Source organism: Anomaloglossus baeobatrachus, chromosome 4, assembly GCF_048569485.1.
Source record: "Anomaloglossus baeobatrachus isolate aAnoBae1 chromosome 4, aAnoBae1.hap1, whole genome shotgun sequence".
NCBI lineage: Eukaryota > Metazoa > Chordata > Amphibia > Anura > Aromobatidae > Anomaloglossus > Anomaloglossus baeobatrachus.
In genome coordinates, this window is record NC_134356.1 from 676,932,274 (window position 1) to 676,958,659 (window position 26,386).

The 26,386-nt window shown below is 45.2% G+C and overlaps 1 protein-coding gene across 1 annotated transcript; it reads right to left on the reverse strand.

Annotated features, from left to right (window-relative positions):
- Positions 1-224: 224 nt before the first annotated feature.
- Positions 225-22,518, reverse strand: LOC142304378 (uncharacterized). Its single transcript, XM_075346688.1, has 7 exons — positions 22,465-22,518; positions 18,359-18,639; positions 15,386-15,602; positions 14,295-14,433; positions 13,086-13,210; positions 11,390-11,442; positions 225-8,929 (listed from the first exon to the last, which is right to left on the reverse strand). Exons 3-7 carry the CDS (start codon positions 15,586-15,588, stop codon positions 8,118-8,120), a joined length of 1,332 nt encoding a protein of 443 aa, XP_075202803.1. The 5' UTR covers positions 15,589-15,602; positions 18,359-18,639; positions 22,465-22,518; the 3' UTR covers positions 225-8,117.
- Positions 22,519-26,386: the final 3,868 nt, after the last annotated feature.

Here is a 26,386-nt window from a genome sequence, read left to right on the forward strand (position 1 = left end):
ATTTCATTTCCTTTTTTATTCAACACTTGGTGGAATATTGAGTGCTTTTAATTCCTGTTGTATAATTTCAAGTTAATATTTAAAATAATAATAATAATAAAAAAAAAATTGATTAAATTGAATTTGTAGCCTGGACAAATCATTTCAATTTATTGTTAATTAAAGGTATTGGCAATAATAATAATAATAATAATAAGAGGGAAAAATAGTGATAAATGTCTTTGTTTATTATTGTTTTTATATAAATTATTACTATTTTACACATTTTTATATAAACTATTATTATTACAAAAATGGGTTGTGATAATACAATCCGCAATACAGGCACTAAAGCAGAATACAGATTTTAGCAGATTTCTCTGATAAGATATATTACATCATTTCTTATTTTCAAGTGTACTATTTATTTAAAAATATAAAAATAAAACAAGTTACTTGTCGTGAATACATTTGAACACTTCAACGCTGGCAAGAGCACTCATCAGTTCCCTGCACCGATAAGCAGCAGCGTCATGAGGTCATTACACGCTGCCGTCACCACGGAGGTACTGTGGATGCACCGGACATGTCAGGCAAGGGTAAGCACTCTCTCTATGTATAAGCTAAAGACTGAATAACAGATTATATACTGTAGAGGTGAGGGGGGGGGGCTGTTACTGCGAGGGAATGTAATAGATCCGTGATGGCATAATTATGAGATAAGGAGCAGAGTGGGCGAATATTATAGAGAGGTGCTGTGTTGGGATATTATGTTGAGGGGCTGAATCGGCGGATATTAGGAAGAAGGGCAGTGTGGGGGATACTAAGGAGAAAGGCACTTGGGGAATATTATGGAAAGCTGCAGTGTGAGGGATATGAAGAGGGGCAGTATGGGAGAAAAATTATGGAGAAGGGCAGAGTGGGAGGATATGGCAAGGTGCAGTGTGGGGGATATTATGGAGAGGGGCAGTGTGGGGGATATTATGGAGAGGGGCAATGTGGGGGGAATATTATGGAGAGGTGCTATGGGGGATATATTATGGAAAAGGGAAGTGTGGGGGGATTTTATGAAGAGGGGCAGTGTGGGTGAATATGATGAGGGGCTGAGTGGGGGGACATTATGGAGAGTGGCACTGATGGAATATTATGGAAAGGTGCAGTGGGGGGATATTATGGAGAGGGGCAGTGTGGAGGGATATTATGGAGAGGGGAAGCATGTGGGATATTATGGAGAGCGGTACTAGGGGGAATAATATGGAAAGGTGCAGTTTGAGGGAGATATTACTGAGAGGTGTAGTGTGGGGGGAAAATAATGGAGAAGGGCAGTGTGGGGGTATATTATGGAGAGGGCACCGGCAGCAATATTATGGAGAGGTGTAGTGTGGGGGAAGATTATGGAGAAGGGCAGTGTGGGGGAAGATTATGGAGAAGGGCAGTGTGGGGGAAAAATTATGGAGGAGGGCAGTGTAGGGGGGATATTATGGATAGGGTCAGGAGGATACTATGGAGGATACTATGGAGAAAGTGACTGGGAGAATACTATGGAGAACTGCAGTGTGGGGGGATATAATTGAGAGGGGATGAGTATGGGGATATTATGGAGAGTGGCACTGGTAGAATATTATGGAAAGGTGCAGTGTGGGGATATTATGGAAAAGGGTAGTGTAGGGGAAAAATTCTGAAGAAGAGCAGTGTGGGATAATATGAAGAGGGGCAGTGTGGGGGATATTATGAAGAAGGGCAATGTGGAGTGGGAATATTATGGAGAGATGCTGTGGGGGATACTTTAGAGAAGGGCATGAGAAAGAAAAATCCAGCATCAAGTTCCCGAAATTTTTTTCTTTAAAATGTATCCACTTATTAAACAAAAGTTAAAAAATTATTTCTGTGTGGGCATAACGGCATATGACGCGTTTCGGACTGATAGAGTCCTTAATCTAGAACTATACCGCAATACTAAACAAATTCAGATTAGGAAAGACAGACAGGAAATGAGGTAAACAAAACCGACCTCAGAAAGTCACGTGACCTAAAGGCGGGGATAGAACAAATCAAGCCGATAATTTATAATATATTTAAAAGTTAATTTCTCACATTCATTCCTTTCGGCATTTTTGTTTCAAGCATAAATATCCATTTAGCCTCTCGGCGTTGTAATACTTCTGCTATATTGCCACCTCCTTTAGGTATCACTAACTTTCTCCACCACGTTAACCCTTAATGTTTCAACACTACCTGCATGTAGGTACAAAAAATGTTTGCACGCGCCTAAAAGGCTGCGACTGGTGGTATTGTTAATATCATACACATGTTCTGATATCCTTCTTCTTAAAGTACGTGAAGTACTTCCAACATATTGGATTTGACATGTTGTAAAAGTTATAGCGTAAACTACATTGGTTGAACCACAATTAATCAGTGACCGGATCTTGTATTTATTTTTTGATACTGTAGATATGGTTTTAGTGGTGTTTAACATAACTTTACAAAGTCCACAATTTTTCTGGCGGCATCGGTAAGAACCTGTGGTTGGCAACCAATTAGATGTATTTTCCATATTAGTCCTTCTGTTGGTATGATCACTTGGGGAATGGTGTTGTTTCTCTTTGATACGAATTTTACTCCATTTTTCAAGATCTTTTTTAAATCTTCATCAATAAATATTATTGGAAAGATTTTTTTTTATAATTTTAACTATTTGATAATAGTCGCTACTGAATTTAGTGGAAAAGACCACTGGTGATTCATCAGCTGGAATAATGTGGGTCATTCTATTTTTGGGTTTCAGGCAGTGTTCTCTATTGTTATTGTCTATTTTGCTCTATCTAGAACCTTATCTGAATATCCTCGTTTTCTGAAACAATTCTCGATTATTCCACATTGTTTCTCGTATGTATTTTGAGAGGTTCAACACCTTTGTGCTCTTACAGATTCTCCTGTAGGAATCTTGTCTATTACATGTGTTAGGCGGCAACTGGTTGCGAACAGCAATGAATTTCCTGCCGTCGGTTTTCTGTAGATATCGCATTCAACTGTTTTGTGTGTGAATTAGATTGTAGGTTGACGTCCAAAAATGGAATTTCTTGAATATTATACTGGTATGTAAAGAACGAATTGCAGGGATTGTTAGGCGGCTTTCACACTACGTTTTTTTAACACGCGTCATGAACTTTTTTTGCTGCAAAAGCGGATCCTGTTTTTGCAAAGAGAAATGCATGCAACCGCATGTGTTACTTTACAGGATCCTGTCACTGGAAGTTTATGGGCAGGCATTGGAGTCATGTGATCGGGAGTGAGGGGAACTGAACGTGACAGACTGGAAATTCAGACACAGCTGGGGGCAAAAGAGAGGAGAGAGGAGAAGAGAGAAGGAGAGAGGAGGAGAGAGGGGGAGAGAGGGGGAGAGAGGGGGAGAGAGGGGGAGAGAGGAGGAGAGAGGAGGAGGAGAGAGGATGAGAGAGAAGAGAGGAGAAGAGAGGAGAAGAGAAGAGAGGAGAAGAGAGGAGAGAAGAGAGGAGAGGAGGAGAGAGCAAAGAGGAGAAAGGAGAGGAGAGAGGAGAGATCAGGGAGAAGAGAAGAAAGAGAAGAGAGAAGAGAGGAGAGGAGAAGAGAGGAGAGGAGGAGAGAGGAGAGGAGAAGAGAGGAGAGAGAAGAGGAGAGAGGAGAAGAGAGGAGACAGAAGATAGTAAAGAGGAGAGAGGAGAAGAGAGAAGAGAGGAGAGATCAGGGAGAAGAGAGGAGAGAGCAGAGAGAAGAGAGGAAAGAGAAGAGAGAAGAGAGGAGAAAGGAGAAGAGAGGAGAGAGCAGAGAGAAGAGAGCAGAGAAGAGAGGAGAGAGGCAAAGAGAGGAGAGAGGAGAGAGGCAAAGAGAGGAGAGATGAGGGGAGAAGAGAGGAGAGGGGAGAGAGACTGTGATCACGCCAGGCTGTTTTCTGGCCAAGCAGGATCCTGCCTATCAGCATGCCAGCGTTCACCTGCGTTTGCGTGCAGTATAGTCAGGATCCAGCAATTTGCAGTATTTGGACACAGCTCAAAAACGCTACAAGTAGCGTTTTTGAAAAAAGTTAAAAAACTGCAAGTCGCTAGATCCTCACTATAACGCACGCAAACGCATGTGAACGCATGTTAACGCGAGTCCATTGCAAATGCATTGAAATGAAACCGCATTTGCACTGGATCCGTTTTTGCGTTATAAAAACGTTCAGGACGCATGTTAAAAAAACGCAGTGTGAAAACAGCCTTATTAATGTAAAAAAATGAATTTTTCGATGTTCCTTTTAGTACCGTTCCATATAATTATTACATCATCAATATACCTTAAATATAAAAAAAATCTGAGGAAAATGGATTTAATTCAGAGAAAAGATATTCTTCTTCCCACCAGGACATAAAAATGTTGGCAAGGGATGGTGACAATCTAGCGCCCATTGAGCAGCCGTGTGTTTGTATATAAAATTCTCACAAAAAAGTAAAGAAATTATTTTTCAATAAGAAATGTGTAACTTCTACAATATAGTTTTGTAATGCCATAGAATAATTACTATATTTAAAAAGTTGGGTCTTTACAGCATGTAGCGCTAATTCATGTGTTATTGATGTGTATAAACTTTGGATGTCACAAGTTAACCAGCTGAATGTTTCTTCCCATTTGATACGTGTTAATATATATTCAGCATATGTTTTGTGTCTTGAAGAAAACTGGGTGACAATTGTGCTAGAGGACGCAATCTTATATATGGGGAAAAATTATGAAAAAGGGCAGTGTGGAATAATATGAAGAGGGGCAGTGTGGGGAATATTATGAAGAAGGGCAGTGTGAAGTGGGAATATGGAGAGATGCCGTGGGGGATACTATAGAGAAGGGCTGTGTGCGGGGATATTATGGAAAGGGGCAGTGTGGGAGAATGTTATGGTGAGGGGCTGAGCGAGGGGATATTATGGAGAGGGGCAGTGTGGAGGGATATTTTGGAGAGGGTCAATGTGGAGGATATTCTGAAGAGGGGCACTAGGGGAAATAATATAGAGAGGTTTAGTTTGAGGGGATATTACTGAGAGGTTTAGTGTGGGGGGAAAAAAAATTATGGAGAAGGGCAGTGTGAGGAGAATATTATGGATAAAGCCAGTGAGGGGAGATAGTATGGCGAGGTATAGAGTGGGGGAAGATTATGGAGAGGGGCAGTGTGGAAGAAAATTATGGAGGAGAGCAGTGTGAGGGGATATTATGGGAAGGGGCAGTGTGGGGGATACAAAAAAAGAAAAAAAATGTAGGCACTCAGGCAAATAGCTAAAAACAGGTGTAGTGTGGGGGGATATTATGGAAAGGGGCAGTGTAGGAGATTATTACGATGTAGGGCTGAGTGGGGGAATATTATGGAGAGGGGTAGTGTGAGGGAATATTATGGAGAGAGGCTGAGTGGGAGGATATTATGGAGAGTGGCAATATGGGGGATATTATGGAGAGGTGCAGTTTGGGGGGATGTTACTGAGAGGTGCAGTGTGGAAAAAAATTACGGAGATGGGCAGTGTGGGGAGAAATTATGGTGAAGGGCAATTTGGAGGATATTACGGTGAGGGACACTGGGAGAAATATTATGGAGAGGTGCAGTGTGGGGAGGACATTATGGAGAGGGGCAGTGAGGGAAAAATTATAGAGAAGGGCAGTGTGGGGGGATATTATGGAGAGAGGCAGTATTTGGGAATATTATGGAGAGGGGCAGAGTGTGGGGATATTATGGAGAGGCAAAATATGGAGAAGGACACTGTGTGTGGAAGGCAGTTATTTATTGAAGGCACATCATAAGAGATATTTCACTCATGTGGAATTATAATGATACTTTTATTTTTAAGGACACCATGTTGAAAAGTGCTATGGCACAATCGCTATTGTTCTAACAGCTACTCTCAGTAACGCTGCTAAGTAAGGCCTAGTTTTCTCAGTCTCCCTTCTAGGCAAGCCTTAGTAATCCGAGTCTCCCTTCTAGGCAAGCCTTAGTAATCTGAGTATCTCTTCTAGGCAAACCTTAGTAATCTGAGTCTCTTTTCTAGGCAAGCCTTAGTAATCCGAGTCTCCCTTCTAGGCAAGCCTTAGTAATCTGAGTCTCCCTTCTAGGCAAGCCTTAGTAATCTGAGTCTTCCTTCTAGGCAAGCCTTAGTAATCTGAATCTCCCTTCTAGGCAAGCCTTAGTAATCGGAGTCTCTCTTCTAGGCAAGCCTTAGTAATCTCAGTCTCCCTTCTAGGCAAGCCTTAGTAATCTGAGTCTTCCTTCTAGGCAAGCCTTAGTAATCTGAATCTCCCTTCTAGGCAAGCCTTAGTAATCTGAGTCTCCCTTCTAGGCAAGCCTTAGTAATCTGAATCTCCCTTCTAGGCAAGCCTTAGTAATCGGAGTCTCTCTTCTAGGCAAGCCTTAGTAATCTCAGTCTCCCTTCTAGGCAAGCCTTAGTAATCTGAGTCTTCCTTCTAGGCAAGCCTTAGTAATCTGAATCTCCCTTCTAGGCAAGCCTTAGTAATCTGAGTCTCCCTTCTAGGCAATCCTTAGTAATCTGAGTCTCTCTTCTAGGCAAGCCTTAGTAATCTGAGTCTCTCTTCTAGGCAATCCTTAGTAATCTGAGTCTCTCTTCTAGGCAAGCCTTAGTAATCTGAATCTCCCTTCTAGGCAAGCCTTAGTAATCTGAGTCTCTCTTCTAGGCAAGCCTTAGTAATCTGAGTCTCTCTTCTAGGCAAGCCTTAGTAATCTGGGCCTCTCTTCTAGGCAAGCCTTAGTAATCTGAGCCTCTCTTCTAGGCAAGCCTTAGTAATCTGAGTCTCCCTTCTAGGCAAGCCTTGGTAATCTGAGTCTCTCTTCTAGGCAAGCGTTAGTAATCTGAGTCTCTCTTCTAGGCAAGCCTTAGTAATCTCAGTCTCCCTTCTAGGCAAGCCTTAGTAATCTGAGTCTCTCTTCTAGGCAAGCCTTAGTAATCTCAGTCTCAGTTCTAGGCAAGCCTCAGTAATCTGAGTCTCTCTTCTAGGCAAGCCTTAGTAATCTGAGTCTCTCTTCTAGGCAAGCCTTAGTAATCTGAGTCTCTCTTCTAGGCAAGCCTTAGTAATCTGAGTCTCTCTTCTAGGCAAGCCTTAGTAATCTGAGTCTCTCTTCTAGGCAAGCCTTAGTAACCTGAGTCTCTCTTCTAGGCAAGCCTTAGTAATCCGAGTCTCCCTTCTAAGCAAGTCATAGTAATCTCGGTTTCCACGCTAGGCGAGCCTTAGAGCTCCCACTTTCCATGCTAGGCAAACCTGTCTTTCACTAATCTTCCCCAGTCGGGTAACATTTCTCACAACTCTATCCTCGCTGTACAAGGAAACTCTCTCTCATACCCCTATGGGCCCCAGACCCTCTGTGCAATACCGCTATTACAGAACATAACATACCCCACAATTACAGAAAAGTGTACCCCACTGTTAGAGAACATACTGTACCCCACTATTCTAAAATATGATGTACCCCATTATTACAGAATAGAGTACCCCATGATTAAAGAACATACCGTATCCTACAATTGGATATATTGCACCCAATTAAATATATTATACCCCACTATTACAGAACAAACCTTGCCCCATTATTACTGAATACAGTGTACCCCAGTAATACAGAACATACCGTACATGTGACCCACTATTACAAAACATGCCGTACCCAACTATTACAGAACAGTGTACCCCTTTACAGAACGTATCATACCTGACTACTTCAAAACATGATGTACCCCACTATTAGACATACCATACCCCACTCTTACAGAACATACCCACTATAACAGAACAGTGTACCCACTATTACAGGCCACACTGCACCCCACTAATATTAGGAGCTGTATACATTTTTGTTCATTGAGCTCCCTCTAGTGTCACCAGCTGGCAGTCAGAATTTTGTTAGTTTCTTCGAGGGCGTTCCTAGAGGCTGTACCTCACATTTGGCCTTTGTACCATCCACAGGACTGGCATGTTTCCTATGAAGAGCTATTGTCTTGTGTAGGGCTACGCCAACCATTGAGAAGGCTCAGGCCTACAGCCAGGCCTTGTCCCCCGGTGTCCCGTAGCTGCCATATTGGCTTGATCCTATGGACGGTGAACGGTTGATTGAAGATGGTCATTTCCTACTGGGTCTACACCTCGGCCTCTTTCTTTATCTCAAACTCTTCTCTATTCAGGATCTTGAAGTTGATTTTTCGATACACTAGAGGGTCAGCTCCTCGGAAATTGCGAGTCGCCTCATACAACTTTCTCAGCACCGGGGCCAGAGGCTCAAGGCCTGCGGTGTCCGCCAGCCACTGGTTATATTCCCACTGGTTCTGTCCAAGGCGGTACAGATACTTGAGCGGTAACCCCGAAGCTCGGTGCTTTATTAGCTCTTGGCGGGACTCAGAAAGCATCTGCTCTGGAGGGGGCAACGGGCATTTACCCTCCAGCGCTAACAGGAAAAATTGGGCCTGGCAGTGAACAAGAGGGAATGGGACCACAATTTTACAGGCCCCAATGAAGCCCAGGGTGGGGTATCGGGCATGGATAAGGCATTTATATAGTGGCGGTAGGTGACCCTTCCCTAGATCTGGATTTTCTACATCTTCATCCTCCAAAAATCCCCAGTCGAAGACATTGCTATGTCTTGTCTCAGACGCAAAGAACGGGTAGTGGTACGTGTAACCAGTGCAGAAAATCAAAGTATCTGCCTGGATCTTCCTTCCATCCTCACATACTAGGGCATTAGGAGCAGCACTGACCACTGGAGGCACCATTGAGACATTTTCCGGTGGGGTCCACGTTAGGGGAGGGCCGCGATGGCTCAAAAAGACCTGCTCGACATGTGGAGAAAGCTCCATGGCGATGTCTACACCTGAAGGTCCGCAGCCCAAAAGGACTACGGAACGTGAAGAGAAGCCCTCCGGATAGCGGTAGAAATGGCTGTGTAACACTTGGCCTGCAAACAAAACAAAAAAATATCCACTCAGTGTAACTCCCGTCTTACATTACAATGTTTATGTTGTTTTATATATATATATATACACTAGCTGTACTACCCGGCTTCGCCCGGTTTAATAACTGTTGTTAACAAGATAGAACGTATTAACATTCCCGGGATAGAATGTATAAATAGAATATATTAACGCCCGGGATAGTAACTGTCTCTCTGTTTCTCTCCCATTCTATGTCTGTCTCCCCCTCTGTATATATCTCTCTGTCTCTCTCGCTATCTCTTTGTCTGCCTGCCTGTCTCCTTCCCTGTCTGTCTCTGACTGTCTCTTTCTCTGTCTGTCTCAATCTCTTTCCCTGTCTGTCTATCTATCTCTTTCCCTGTCTGTCTATCTATCTCTTTCCCTGTCTGTCTATCTATCTCTTTCCCTGTCTGTCTCAATCTCTTTCCCTGTCTGTCTATCTATCTCTTTCCCTGTCTGTCTATCTATCTCTTTCCCTGTCTGTCTATCTATCTCTTTCCCTGTCTGTCTATCTATCTCTTTCCCTGTATGTCTGTCTCTTTCCCTGTATGTCTGTCTCTTTCCCTGTATGTCTGTCTCTTTCCCTGTCTGTCTCTTTCCCTGTCTGTCTCTTTCCCTGTCTGTCTCTTTCCCTTTGTCTGTCTCTTTCACTTTGTCTGTCTCTTTCCCTGTGTCTGTCTCTTTCCCTTTGTCTGTCTCTTTCCCTTTGTCTGTCTCTTTGTCTGTTTCTTTACCTGTCTTTGTCTGTCTCTTACCCTGTCTGTTTCCCTGTGTCTGTCTCTTTGTCTGTGTCTGTCTCTTTACCTGTCTGTGTCTGTCTCTTAACCTGTCTCTCTCTTTCCCTGTCTGTCTCTTTCCCTGTCAGTCTGTCTCTTTGTCTGTGTCTGTCTCTTTGTGTCTGCCTCTTCCCCTGTCTGTGTCTGTCTCTTTCCCTGACTGCATTGTGACACGCCAACATTCCATATAAGGGCGTGGCTGCGCATTCTTCTGAAGTTCTGGCTGCACTGTGGCTCCCAGCTCCATTCGCTTTAAAGGAGGCAGGTTTTTTGGTGAATAACTGTAAAGCGCGGGGTTAAAATTTCCCCTCAAAACATAGCCTATGACGCTCTCGGGGTCCAGAAGTGTGAGTGTGCAAAATTTTGTGGCTGTAGCTGCGACAGTGCAGATGCCAATCCCGGACATACACACACACATACATACACACATTCAGCTTTATATATTTTATATATATATATATATATATATATATATATATTTACTGTTTGGAGCTTCATTTTTCCTATACAGAGTCCAAATCCCGTGTAAAAAGAATTATTATAACATTCTCTCTACCAGTAGCTACCACTAGAGGGAGTTAAAGAGCTGAGTGCATACTGGATTAACCTTTTTACCATGTGGCCAGTTTTTGTTTTTTCCTCCCCTTCTTCCCAGAGCCGTAACTTTTTTATTTTTCTTTCAATATAGCCGTATGATGGCTTGTTTTTTGTTGGACGAGATGTACTTTTGAATGACGCCATTAATTTGACTATATGGGGCACTAAAAAATGAAAAAACATAACAAAAATAGAGAAATTGTGAAACCCCCCCCCCTCCCCCCGAATTCTGACATTTTTTGGGGGAATTGCTATTACAGTGTCCTTTTTGTGGTAAAAATTACTTCTCATCATCATTCTCCTCATCAGTACGATCACAGCGATACCAAACGTCCAGTTTTTAAATTATTTTAGTAGTAAAAAAAAAAAAAAAATGAGAAATTTGCAAAAATAAATTCCGGGGCTGAATCGCCATTGTCCAACACCCGTAACGTTTTAATTTTCCAAATCAACAGAGCCGATGGTTTATTTTCTGAGGGGTGAGGCATCGTTTTTAGTGATACCTATTGGGGATATATATGACGTTTTGATTGCTCTTTACACCATTTATTTGTAGTATTGCAGTTACAAAAAAAATTCAATTTTGGGATTTTTGAATTTTTTTCTTTACAGTGTTTAAATGATTTGAACTGTTATATTTTTTTAAAACTTTTTTTTGTTTAAACTTTTTACTGTTTTTAATAGTCCCCTTAGGTGACTATAATCCGCGATCATCTGATCAATTGTGCTATATAGGTCATAGGTTGACAGCGGGATTTAACTGGTTAACAATCGCGGGACGAACTCTGCTCCTCCCACGACCGTTAGCGGCCAGTCTTAATTGTAACACACAGCCGCGACCCTGCTCCATACACCGGCTTCATGTGCGGCGGATATCGTAAAGGGTTTACTAATGATAAGCAGTGAGCTCCCTCTAGTGGTGGCTACAGGAATTTAGAAATGGAAGGGTAGCATGAGAAGAACTAAGAAGCCATGGGAGACTCCATACAGTCAATCAAGGGTCAGGATATTCCTATCAAGGAACACTCTCATGGAGAAAGGTTTCCTTACTTCTTCTTCTCTATTTCTCACCTTGAAAGTCCCGTAGTCCTTCGATCTCAGGGACGTAGGGATGAGAGTAATGTCTGTAGAGAAAGAGACACAACGTCACACACGGCGGCCTCAGAAATTAGAGAGAAAACGCACAGATATGAGATCAAGAATATAAAGAGGAGCTCAAGTGGGACAAACATGGCAGAACTTCTACTGATGAACTATAGTATTTCCCCGGAGACCAACCCCAACTGAGGAAAATCAGCTGAACCTCACGGGGTATGTGATGAGCGGGCACTACCATGCTCAGGTGCTCAGTACTGGTAACTAGTGATGAGCGGGCACTACCATGCTCGGGTGCTCAGTACTGGTAACTAGTGATGAGCGGGCACTACCATGCTCGGGTGCTCAGTACTGGTAACTAGTGATGAGCGGGCACTACCATGCTCGGTGCTCAGTACTGGTAACTAGTGATGAGCGGGCACTACCATGCTCGGGTGCTCAGTACTGATAACTAGTGATGAGCGGGCACTACCATGCTCAGGTGCTCAGTACTGGTAACTAGTGATGAGTGGGCACTACCATGCTCGGGTGCTCAGTACTGATAACTAGTGATGAGCGGGCACTACCATGCTCAGGTGCTCAGTACTGGTAACTAGTGATGAGTGGGCACTACCATGCTCAGGTGCTCAGTACTGGTAACTAGTGATGAGCGGGCACTACCATGCTCGGGTGCTCAGTACTGGTAACTAGTGATGAGCGGGCACTACCATGCTCGGGTGCTCAGTACTGGTAACTAGTGATGAGTGGGCACTACCATGCTCGGGTGCTCAGTACTGGTAACTAGTGATGAGCGGGCACTACCATGCTCAGGTGCTCAGTACTGGTAACTAGTGATGAGCGGGCACTACCATGCTCAGGTGCTCAGTACTGATAACTAGTGATGAGCGGGCACTACCATGCTCAGGTGCTCAGTACTGGTAACTAGTGATGAGCGGGCACTACCATGCTCAGGTGCTCAGTACTGGTAACTAGTGATGAGCGGGCACTACCATGCTCGGGTGCTCAGTACTGGTAACTAGTGATGAGCGGGCACTACCATGCTCAGGTGCTCAGTACTGGTAACTAGTGATGAGCGGGCACTACCATGCTCGGGTGCTCAGTACTGGTAACTAGTGATGAGCGTGCACTACCATGCTCGGGTGCTCAGTACTGGTAACTAGTGATGAGCGGGCACTACCATGCTCAGGTGCTCAGTACTGGTAACTAGTGATGAGCGGGCACTACCATGCTCAGGTGCTCAGTACTGATAACTAGTGATGAGCGGGCACTACCATGCTCAGGTGCTCAGTACTGGTAACTAGTGATGAGCGGGCACTACAGTGCTCAGGTGCTCAGTACTGGTAACTAGTGATGAGCGGGCACTACCATGCTCGGGTGCTCAGTACTGGTAACTAGTGATGAGCGGGCACTACCATGCTCAGGTGCTCAGTACTGGTAACTAGTGATGAGCGGGCACTACCATGCTCGGGTGCTCAGTACTGGTAACTAGTGATGAGCGGGCACTACCATGCTCGAGTGCTCAGTACTGGTAACTAGTGATGAGCGGGCACTACCATGCTCAGGTGCTCAGTACTGGTAACTAGTGACTAAAGTTGTAGAAGAAGGAAATTCAGAGTGATTTAGAAAAAGCAGAGAGGAGTTTTTGGACTGAGATGACGGGCGCGGCACTCACCCCACACAGACCATGACCGCATCAAATTTTTCCAACTTTTCTTCTTCTTGATTTCTGGCAATCACCCGCCAGGAAACCTCATGGCCTCCAATCACAGGGTAGACGGACACGACCCGAGTGTTAAACTGCAAAATGCAAGAGGATGGGGGCGAGTGTCTATAACTGATCATAAAAGCTTTACATTATTTCTCTCTACAGAAACAAGCTAAGCCATTCCTCACCTCCAGATTACTCCTAATGGTGGAGACGCCAGAGTCCCGTGCCTTTCTATACTCCTGAGAAACACTACTCTAATACCCCCCTCTCTCCAAAGGGAAAATCGGGGCAGGAGCAAGATGGAAAACACATAAGGACAGACAAGGGAAAATCAACACTCTGACACCCTGCTTAATAGTCAAAGAAAGACTAAGGAGAAAAACAAGAGCAGGAGGGTAGCAACAAAAAGGCAACAAGGGTTAATTCCAGAACCGCACACATAAACAGGTAACACACCACATAGCATAAAAAAGCCAGCTCAACTCAAAAATGGCATGTATTATAAGATAAAAATTCCAAACTGTACTATTTTAAAATTTGAGATTTTTGGCAAAAAAATTGCAATTTCTTGAGCTCCCCCGCCACGTCACCACAAATCTCTTTGGGGCAGCCTTACTAGAAAATAATTTTATTCAAAATGTGCCATATGGCCTCACATATGAAAAGATATATCCAGATAGTTAGTCTGGGGAGCTGTCGTGATCCAGACTAAGATAAGCTATAGCCGGCATAGGTGGAAGGATGCAGCCAGCATATATAGGAGGGGAGCAGCTGTGATTGGCTCCCCTACAACATGTGATCAAAGGAGACTAACAAGCAGACTAGCAGAGATTAACCCCTGCTGGCCTATCTCTGAATTAGCACTCAGCAGGTTGGCGCTCAAATCTGCCTGGGTAGATGGCAGACACCAGAGGAGCTCTCCAGGGGAGTGGCAGAATCTGTAGTCTGAACAGAACCCGGGGCTGCCATGACTATCAACAAAGTTTGCGAAAATCTCTCTGTGACAGGTGCCCAGTTTCTCGAATTAAGAAAGTTTAAGAGTTAATTTGCATAATGATTCCCATGATGCCTTGCTTGTAAGGTGGTCTTTTGAATAATAAAGATACCCCCATGTCACGCTATGTCTACACGTCCAGACCTACGACGGAGGTTCTGCTCCCGGCCCGGTCTCACCTTGATGTGGGGTCGGATGCAAAAGTTATCGGTGTATGCCTCCAGGTATTTCAGCACTTCTGAGTGATGGATGAAGGACGGCAGGGAGCGATCAAAGGGAAAGTCCGGGAATTCCATGATCTCTTTGGGAAGATTTGTCCTACGGTAGCGAGGGATTGAAAATATATACACACATAATAAGCGTCAGCCGATACCTACAGGACCATCGATGGTCCCTTCCTCCTGGTCCTCGTTTACCACACAGGAAGTAGCAGTTAGAGCTCAATCAGCCAATTACAGGAAGAGGCGGGACTCCTCTGCAAACAGTGATTGGCCGAGCTATTTCTTGTCTACAAGTATGGGACCAGGAAGTAGCAGTTACAGCTAAATTAGCCAATTACAGGAAGAGGTGGGACTCCTCTGCAAACAGTGATTGGCCAAGCTATTTCTTGTCCACAAGTATGGGACCGGGAAGTAGCAGTTACAGCTAAATCAGCTAACTACAGGAAGAGGCGGGACTCCTCTGCAAACAGTGATTGGCCAAGCTATTTCTTGTCCACAAGTATGGGACCAGGATGTAGCAGTTACCGCTAAATCAGCCAATTACAGGAAGAGGCGGGACTCCTCTGCAAACAGTGATTGGTCGAGCTATTTCCTGTATACAAGTATGGGACCAGGAAGTAAGGACCACGGAGGATCACATAAACATCAGAATCAAAGCTTTAGGAAACCCATAAAGGTTAATATATATATTTTTTTCTATTTTTCATTTTTTTAAACTAGATAAGCTTTTTAAAACAACAACAAAAAATTTAGTGGAAAATCCCTTTAAGAAAAAAGAAAAAAAAAAAAAAAGAATGATAAATCCTAACAAACATCTGATGACCAAATACAAATAAGGTGGAAAGCCATAATACATTCAGATTGGATTTCAGGATAAAGATATAAAGCAAAGAAAATCCCAGAAATAAAACGACCCGTACGACCAGAGAACATCAGAAAGACACGAAAGACCGACGGACGCGGAAAATGGAAGAAAGGTCTCACGTCTCTCAGTCCTATACCAAGGACAATGGAAGGTAAACTGCGAGCTACTATTACATAGGACTTACTTCAGATCCCTGTACATACTGGAATGTGTATGGGGCCCATCTCCTGGGGCTTCTATGTAAACCCAAGTTCCCCCCACTTGGCCCGTCGTCTCATACACCACGGGAGGCTCAAATGTTAAGGGTCTTGAAAGAATATGACGCGCACTGCAAAGCCCAGCAGATCCAGCCCCAATCACTGCCACACGAAGCCTGCCGGAGGCCATAGTGACATAAAATGCTGCAAAACACAAACACAAGGGGTAACTAAATAAGAAGACTACTATAATACTGCCCCTATATGCAAGAATATAACTACTATAATACTGCCCCTATGTACAAGAATATAACTACTATAACACTGCCCCTATATACAAGAATATAACTACTATAATACTGCCCCCTATGTACAAGAATATAACTACTATAATACTGCCCCTATGTACAAGAATATAACTACTATAATACTGCCCCTATGTACAAGAATATAACTACTATAATACTGCCCCTATGTACAAGAATATAACTACTATAATACTGCCCCTATGTACAAGAATATAACTACTATAACACTGCCCCTATATACAAGAATATAACTACTATAATACTGCCCCCTATGTACAAGAATATAACTACTATAATACTGCCCCTATGTACAAGAATATAACTACTATAATACTGCCCCTATGTACAAGAATATAACTACTATAATACTGCCCCCTATGTACAAGAATATAACTACTATAACACTGCCCCTATATACAAGAATATAACTACTATAATACTGCCCCCTATGTACAAGAATATAACTACTATAATACTGCCCCTATGTACAAGAATATAACTACTATAATACTGCCCCTATGTACAAGAATATAACTACTATAATACTGCCCCTATGTACAAGAATATAACTACTATAATACTGCCCCCTATGTACAAGAATATAACTACTATAATACTGCCCCTATGTACAAGAATATAACTACTATAATACTGCCCCTATATACAAGAATATAACTACTATAATACTGCCCCCTATGTACAAGAATATAACTACTATAATACTGCCCCTATGTACAAGAATATAACTACTATAATACTGCCCCCATGTACAAGAATATAACTACTATAATACTGCCCCTATGTACAAGAATATAACTACTATAATACTGCCCCTATGTACAAGAATATAACTACTATAATACTGCCCCTATGTACAAGAATATAACTACTATAATACTGCCCCTATGTACAAGAATATAACTACTATAATACTGCCCCTATGTACAAGAATATAACTACTATAATACTGCCCCCTATGTACAAGAATATAACTACTATAATACTGCCCCTATGTACAAGAATATAACTACTATAATACTGCCCCTATATGCAAGAATATAACTACTATAATACTGCTCCTATGTACAAGAATATAACTACTATAATACTGCCCCTATATACAAGAATATAACTACTATAATACTGCCCCCTATGTACAAGAATATAACTACTATAATACTGCCCCTATGTACAAGAATATAACTACTATAATACTGCCCCTATGTACAAGAATATAACTACTATAATACTGCCCCTATGTACAAGAATATAACTACTATAATACTGCCCCTATGTACAAGAATATAACTACTATAATACTGCCCCTATGTACAAGAATATAACTACTATAATACTGCTCCCTATATACAAGAATATAACTACTATAATACTGCTCCTATGTACAAGAATATAACTACTATAATACTGCTCCTATGTACAAGAATATAACTACTATAATACTGCCCCTATGTAGAAGAATATAACTACTATAATACTGCTCCTATGTACAAGAATATAACTACTATAATACTGCTCCTATGTACAAGAATATAACTACTATAATACTGCCCCTATGTACAAGAATATAACTACTATAATACTGCCCCTATGTACAAGAATATAACTACTATAATACTGCCCCTATGTACAAGAATATAAATACTATAATACTGCTCCTATGTACAAGAATATAACTACTATAATACTGCTCCTATGTACAAGAATATAACTACTATAATACTGCCCCTATGTACAAGAATATAACTACTATAATACTGCCCCTATGTACAAGAATATAACTACTATAATACTGCCCCTATGTACAAGAATATAACTACTATAATACTGCCCCTATGTACAAGAATATAACTACTATAATACTGCCCCTATGTACAAGAATATAACTACTATAATACTGCCCCTATGTACAAGAATATAACTACTATAATACTGCCCCTATGTACAAGAATATAACTACTATAATACTGCCCCTATGTACAAGAATATAACTACTATAATACTGCCCCTATGTACAAGAATATAACTACTATAATACTGCCCCTATGTACAAGAATATAACTACTATAATACTGCTCCTATGTACAAGAATATATCTACTATAATACTGCTCCCTATGTACAAGAATATAACTACTATAATACTGCTCCTATGTACAAGAATATATCTACTATAATACTGCCCCTATGTACAAGAATATAACTACTATAATACTGCCCCTATGTACAAGAATATAACTACTATAATACTGCCCCTATGTACAAGAATATAACTACTATAATACTGCCCCTATGTACAAGAATATAACTACTATAATACTGCTCCTATGTACAAGAATATAACTACTATAATACTGCCCCTATGTACAAGAATATAACTACTATAATACTGCCCCTATGTACAAGAATATAACTACTATAATACTGCCCCTATGTACAAGAATATAACTGCTATAATACTGCTCCTATGTACAAGAATATAACTACTATAATACTGCCCCTATGTACAAGAATATAGCTACTATAATACTGCCCCCTATGTACAAGAATATAACTGATATAATACTGTCCCCACAGTATTAGCAGTGCAGTGTTTTCCTGGTATATATACAGTCTCCCCGCAGTATATACTTACGCTGTGTGAGCTGCAGCACTCGTGATTCTGGAGACGTTGACCTTTGCGCCTGCGGTAACTTATTGAGTGTTGTTCGCTCTATTTCTCACTTCTTCCTTACAGAGTGCAGAGGTGGGATTTCCGCTCTTTTGCTGTTGGGCTCCTAAAATCTCGTGTATTTTTGGGACTGATTGGTTAATAATGTTGTTATTCAGTCTTAATGACCGCAGCTCTGCAGGAACAGTCACCACATGTATTACAATGTGAATCCTCATAATGAATCTGCAGCATTTCTTGCAGCTCTGGAGTATAATACAGGAGGTAACTCAGGATCAGTAATGTAATATATGTACACAGTGACTGCACCAGCAGAATAGTGAGTGCAGCTCTGGAGTATAATACAGGAGGTAACTCAGGATCAGTAATGTAATGTATGTACACAGTGACTGCACCAGCAGAATAGTGAGTGCAGCTCTGGAGTATAATACAGGAGGTAACTGAGGATCAGTAATGTAATGTATGTACACAGTGACTGCACCAGCAGAATAGTGAGTGCAGCTCTGGAGTATAATACAGTAGGTAACTGAGGATCAGTAATGTAATGTATGTGCACAGTGACTGCAGCAGCAGAATAGTGAGTGCAGCTCTGGAGTATAATACAGGAGGTAACTGAGGATCAGTAATGTAATGTATGTACACAGTGACTGCACCAGCAGAATAGTGAGTGCAGCTCTGAAAGATAATACAGGAGGTAACTCAGGATCAGTAATGTAATGTATGTACATAGTGACTGCACCAGCAGAATAGTGAGTGCAGCTCTGAAGGATAATACAGGAGGTAACTCAGGATCAGTAATGCAATGTATGTACACAGTGACTGCACCAGCAGAATAGTGAGTGCAGCTCTGAAGGATAATACAGGAGGTAACTCAGGATCAGTAATGTAATGTATGTACACAGTGACTGCACCAGCAGAATAGTGAGTGCAGCTCTGGAGTATAATACAGGAGGTAACTCAGGATCAGTAATGTAATGTATGTACACAGTGACTGCACCAGCAGAATAGTGAGTGCAGCTCTGAAGGATAATACAGGAGGTAACTCAGGATCAGTAATGTATGTACACAGTGACTGCACCAGCAGAATAGTGAGTGCAGCTCTGGAGTATAATACAGGAGGTAACTCGGGATCAGTAATGTAATGTATGTGCACAGTGACTGCACCAGCAGAATAGTGAGTGCAGCTCTGGAGCATAATACAGGAGGTAACTCAGGATCAGTAATGCAATGTATGTACACAGTGACTGCAGCAGCAGAATAGTGAGTGCAGCTCTGGAGTATAATACAGGAGGTAACTCAGGATCAGTAATGTAATGTATGTACACAGTGACTGCACCAGCAGAATAGTGAGTGCAGCTCTGGAGTATAATTCAGGAGGTAACTCAGGATCAGTAATGTAATGTATGTGCACAGTGACTGCACCAGCAGAATAGTGAGTGCAGCTCTGGAGTATAATACAGGAGGTAACTCAGGATCAGTAATGTAATGTATGTACACAGTGACTCCACCAGCAGAATAGTGAGTGCAGCTCTGGAGTATAATACAGGAGGTAACTCAGGATCAGTAATGTATGTACACAGTGACTGCACCAACAGAATAGTGAGTGCAGCTCTGGAGTATAATACAGGAGGTAACTCAGGATCAGTAATGTAATGTATGTACACAGTGACTGCACCAGCAGAATAGTGAGTGCAGCTCTGGAGTATAATACAGGAGGTAACTCAGGATCAGTAATGTAATGTATGTACACAGTGACTGCACCAGCAGAATAGTGAGTGCAGCTCTGGAGTATAATACAGTAGGTAACTGAGGATCAGTAATGTAATGTATGTGCACAGTGACTGCAGCAGCAGAATAGTGAGTGCAGCTCTGGAGTATAATACAGGAGGTAACTGAGGATCAGTAATGTAATGTATGTACACAGTGACTGCACCAGCAGAATAGTGAGTGCAGCTCTGAAGGATAATACAGGAGGTAACTCAGGATCAGTAATGTAATGTATGTACATAGTGACTGCACCAGCAGAATAGTGAGTGCAGCTCTGAAGGATAATACAGGAGGTAACTCAGGATCAGTAATGTAATGTATGTACACAGTGACTGCACCAGCAGAATAGTGAGTGCAGCTCTGAAGGATAATACAGGAGGTAACTCAGGATCAGTAATGTAATGTATGTACACAGTGACTGCACCAGCAGAATAGTGAGTGCAGCTCTGGAGTATAATACAGGAGGTAACTCAGGATCAGTAATGTAATGTATGTACACAGTGACTGCACCAGCAGAATAGTGAGTGCAGCTCTGAAGGATAATACAGGAGGTAACTCAGGATCAGTAATGTATGTACACAGTGACTGCACCAGCAGAATAGTGAGTGCAGCTCTGGAGTATAATACAGGAGGTAACTCGGGATCAGTAATGTATGTGCACAGTGACTGCAGCAGCAGAATAGTGAGTGCAGCTCTGGAGTATAATACAGGAGGTAACTCAGGATCAGTAATGTAATGTATGTACACAGTGACTGCACCAGCAGAATAGTGAGTGCAGCTCTGGAGTATAATTCAGGAGGTAACTCAGGATCAGTAATGTAATGTATGTGCACAGTGACTGCACCAGCAGAATAGTGAGTGCAGCTCTGGAGTATAATACAGGAGGTAACTCAGGATCAGTAATGTAATGTATGTACACAGTGACTCCACCAGCAGAATAGTGAGTGCAGCTCTGGAGTATAATACAGGAGGTAACTCAGGATCAGTAATGTATGTACACAGTGACTGCACCAACAGAATAGTGAGTGCAGCTCTGGAGTATAATACAGGAGGTAACTCAGGATCAGTAATGTAATGTATGTACACAGTGACTGCACCAGCAGAATAGTGAGTGCAGCTCTGGAGTATAATACAGGAGGTAACTCAGGATCAGTAATGTAATGTATGTACACAGTGACTGCACCAGCAGAATAGTGAGTGCAGCTCTGGAGTATAATACAGGAGGTAACTCAGGATCAGTAATGTAATGTATGTACACAGTGACTGCACCAGCAGAATAGTGAGTGCAGCTCTGGAGTATAATACAGGAGGTAACTCAGGATCAGTAATGTAATGTATGTACACAGTGACTCCACCAGCAGAATAGTGAGTGCAGCTCTGGAGTATAATACAGGAGGTAACTCAGGATCAGTAATGTAATGTATGTACACAGTGACTGCACCAGCAGAATAGTGAGTGCAGCTCTGGAGTATAATACAGGATGTAACTCAGGATCAGTAATGTAGTGTATGTACACAGTGACTGCACCAGCAGAATAGTGAGTGCAGCTCTGGAGTATAATACAGGATGTAACTCAGGATCAGTAATGTAGTGTATGTACACAGTGACTGCACCAGCAGAATAGTGAGTGCAGCTCTGGAGTATAATACAGGATGTAACTCAGGATCAGTAATGTAATGTATGTACACAGTGACTGCACCAGCAGAATAGTGAGTGCAGCTCTGGAGTATAATACAGGATGTAACTCAGGATCAGTAATGTAGTGTATGTACACAGTGACTGCACCAGCAGAATAGTGAGTGCAGCTCTGGAGTATAATACAGGATGTAACTCAGGATCAGTAATGTAATGTATGTACACAGTGACTGCACCAGCAGAATAGTGAGTGCAGCTCTGGAGTATAGCACAGGATCAGTGATGTGTGGTGTGTGTGAGGTGTGTAGTGCAGTGGTAGTGTTTGCGGTCTCTCGGTCGCCTCTGTGGTTTTTTCGTTCCCTCCATGGTCAGGATCTCTGCTGCTGTCAGTGAATGAGAATATTGTGCACATGTAGAGGCTGGAGAGGGACACAATATCCTCACAGCTGAGGGTCTGTCACTCTAACATCATATGGCCGCCGCCAGGACACCCTGTGTGCACGGAGGAAGCCAGGAACCACTCAGCTTTCCTAGGCTCCGGATCGGCACAGTGGCAGCAGGGCACCAGCAGGGGGCGCAGCACTGACTATGCCTGACTGAGATACACCAGGCTGGAGGTGGGGGATGGGGCAGGGGCCCGGGAGCTGCGGGAAAGTGACGTCACCTACCGGGCAGCGGAGCCGGAGGAGTCAGAGGAGCCGCACAGCAGCCGGCGCGTCACGTGCTCTGCCGCAAGGCCTCCTGGGAGGTGTAGTCCAGAGGAGGGAAAAGCGGAAAGTTAAAAAGTTATGATGAAGTGACAAAGTCCGAGTCCAGGGGTTTAGCAGAGTCTGTGTCACAGGACAGAAGTGTGTACAAGCCGAGTGTACCCCACACTACACCCCTCCCCCCAGTGTACCCCACACTACACCCCTCCCCTCGAGTGTAGACCACACTACACCCCTCCCCCCAGTGTACCCCACACTACACCCCTCCCCCAGTGTACCACACACTACACCCCTCCCCCCCAGTGTACCACACAGTACACCCCTCCCCCCAGTGTACCCCACACTACACCCCTCCCCCAGTGTACCACACACTACACCCCTCCCCCCCAGTGTACCCCACACTATACCCCTCCCCCAGTGTACCCCACATTACACCCCTCCACCCCAGTGTACCCCACACTACACCCCTCCCCCCAGTGTACCCCACACTACACCCCTCCCCCCAGTGTACCACACAGTACACCCCTCCCCCCAGTGTACCACACACTATACCCCTCCCCCAGTGTACCCCACATTACACCCCTCCACCCCAGTGTACCCCACACTACACCCCTCCCCCCAGTGTACCCCACACTACACCCCTCCCCCCAGTGTACCACACAGTACACCCCTCCCCCCAGTGTACCACACAGTACACCCCTCCCCCCAGTGTACCCCACTCTACACCCCTCCCCCCAGTGTACCCCACTCTACACCCCTCCCCCCAGTGTACCACACAGTACACCCCTCCACCCCAGTGTACCCCACATTACACCCCTCCCCCCCAGTGTACCACACAGTACACCCCTCCCCCCAGTGTACCCCACACTACACCCCTCCCCCAGTGTACCACACACTACACCCCTCCCCCCCAGTGTACCCCACACTATACCCCTCCCCCAGTGTACCCCACATTACACCCCTCCACCCCAGTGTACCCCACACTACACCCCTCCCCCCAGTGTACCCCACACTACACCCCTCCCCCCAGTGTACCACACAGTACACCCCTCCCCCCAGTGTACCACACACTATATCCATCCCCCGAGTGTACCCCACACCACACCCCTCCCCCCAGTGTACCCCAGACTATACCCCTCCCCCAGTGTACCCCACATTACACCCCTCCACCCCAGTGTACCCCACACTACACCCCTCCCCCCAGTGTACCCCACACTACACCCCTCCCCCCAGTGTACCACACAGTACACCCCTCCCCCCAGTGTACCACACAGTACACCCCTCCCCCCAGTGTACCCCACTCTACACCCCTCCCCCCAGTGTACCACACAGTACACCCCTCCCCCCAGTGTACCACACAGTACACCCCTCCACCCCAGTGTAACCCACTCTACACCCCTCCCCCCCAGTGTACCCCACACTATACCCCTCCCCCAGTGTACCCCACATTACACCCCTCCACCCCAGTGTACCCCACACTACACCCCTCCCCCCAGTGTACCACACAGTACACCCCTCCCCCCAGTGTACCACACACTATATCCATCCCCCGAGTGTACCCCACACTACACCCCTCCCCCCAGTGTACCCCACACTATACCCCTCCCCCAGTGTACCCCACATTACACCCCTCCACCCCAGTGTACCCCACACTACACCCCTCCCCCCAGTGTACCCCACACTACACCCCTCCCCCCAGTGTACCACACAGTACACCCCTCCCCCCAGTGTACCACACAGTACACCCCTCCCCCCAGTGTACCCCACTCTACACCCCTCCCCCCAGTGTACCACACAGTACACCCCTCCCCCCAGTGTACCCCACTCTACACCCCTCCCCCCAGTGTACCACACAGTACACCCCTCCCCCCAGTGTACCACACAGTACACCCCTCCCCCCCAGTGTACCCCACACTATACCCCTCCCCCAGTGTACCCCACATTACACCCCTCCACCCCAGTGTACCCCACACTACACCCCTCCCCCCAGTGTACCCCACACTACACCCCTCCCCCCAGTGTACCACACAGTACACCCCTCCCCCCAGTGTACCACACAGTACACCCCTCCCCCCAGTGTACCCCACTCTACACCCCTCCCCCCAGTGTACCACACAGTACACCCCTCCACCCCAGTGTAACCCACACTACACCCCTCCCCCAGTGTACCACACACTACACCCCTCCCCCCCAGTGTACCCCACACTATACCCCTCCCCCGAGTGTAGACCACACTACACCCCTCCCCCCGAGTGTACCCCACACTACACCCCTCCCCCCGAGTGTAGACCACACTACACCCCTCCCCCCGAGTGTACCCCACACTACACCCCTCCCCTCGAGTGTAGACCACACTACACCCCTCCCCCCAGTGTACCCGCACATTACACTCCTCCCCCCGAGTGTACCCCACACTACACCCCTCACCCCGAGTGTACCCCACAGTACACCCCTTCCCCCCAGTCTACCCCACACTACACCCCTCCCCCCGAGTGTACCCCACACTACACCCCTCCCCCCGAGTGTACCCCACACTACACCCCTCCCCCCCGAGTGTACCCGCACATTACACCCCTCCCCCCGAGTGTACCCCACACTACACCCCTCCCCCCAATATACCCGCACATTACACCCTTCCCCCCGAGTGTACCCGCACATTACACCCCTCCCCCCGTGTACCCCACATTACACCCCTCCACCCCAGTGTACCCCACACTACACCCCTCCACCTCAGTGTACCCCACATTACACCCCTCCACCCCAGTGTACCCCACACTACACCCCTCCCCCCAGTGTACCCATTACACCCCTCCACCCCAGTATACCCCACACTACACCCCTCCCCCCGTGTACCCCACATTACACTTCTCCACCCCAGTGCCTCCGCACGATATACCCCTCGCCTCAGTGCGCCCACACATTATAACCCTCCTCGCCCACCTGAGTGTACCCCACATTATGCCCCTCTCATGCTGACAAATACAAGCAGATTCTCCTCATGTGGTGGTGTCTCACACACGGATATGGGGTACTCGGTCCCGGGCGGTGTATAACTTGGGAATGTCACTGTGGTGGCCGTTGCCCGGTTCCGTGTCCTGAGCCCTTTTTGTAATGGGGGTGCATTTACAGGGGATTAGTGTTCATACGTGACGCCACTTGCGGTGTTGCGGCTATATATGCGGATGGAGCTGCCGCTGCAAAATGTCACTACTGGTGCTGGTGGTAATTGCAGGCTGGATGGTAGCCCTCCACAAGCCGGGCCAAGGCCCCAGAGGATGGGTGATGTGATGGGTGTCGGGAGAAGGTCACACAAAGGTATAGTGCAACTGGTCTTTACTCGCTGCTGGTAGATGTTGACTGGTTGCCCGAGGACGGCTGGTTTCACCCCCAGGTCCCCTTCGTCCCACTGCCAGTCTGGTTCTCTGGTACCTTCCTCCCCTGCACCCGTCTCTGGTTAATGGGTCTCTGTGGCATAGAACAACTGGGGGTCCCCTTTGTGGTTTGTCCACTTCTGTCCGCCTGACGGTAGCGTGAACCCTGTGGGGTTGGAGTCTCTGGTCCTGTCCCCGGTTCTCTCTTTGCTACTGAGTCTTCGGATTCTTTAGGGTCAGCAAAGTCCTTGATGGCCCCCTTTGCTGTGCAGGTGTTAACAGGTCGGCTTGAAGCTCTTTCCTGTCCTAGGGTCCTGCACCCCGTTGGTGCGTAGTTCTGGGATTACTCCACCGGCAACTACTCTCCTGGGTACCAGGTCACCGTCAACCCGAGTCAACACATCTCCACCTTCACAACTCTCCTACTACTGTCTTTCTCTGACCACTCTCCACAGTCTGTGGACTGAAGTGGCTCCACCTCTAGGCGGTCATCCATTGGTCTGACTCTAGCT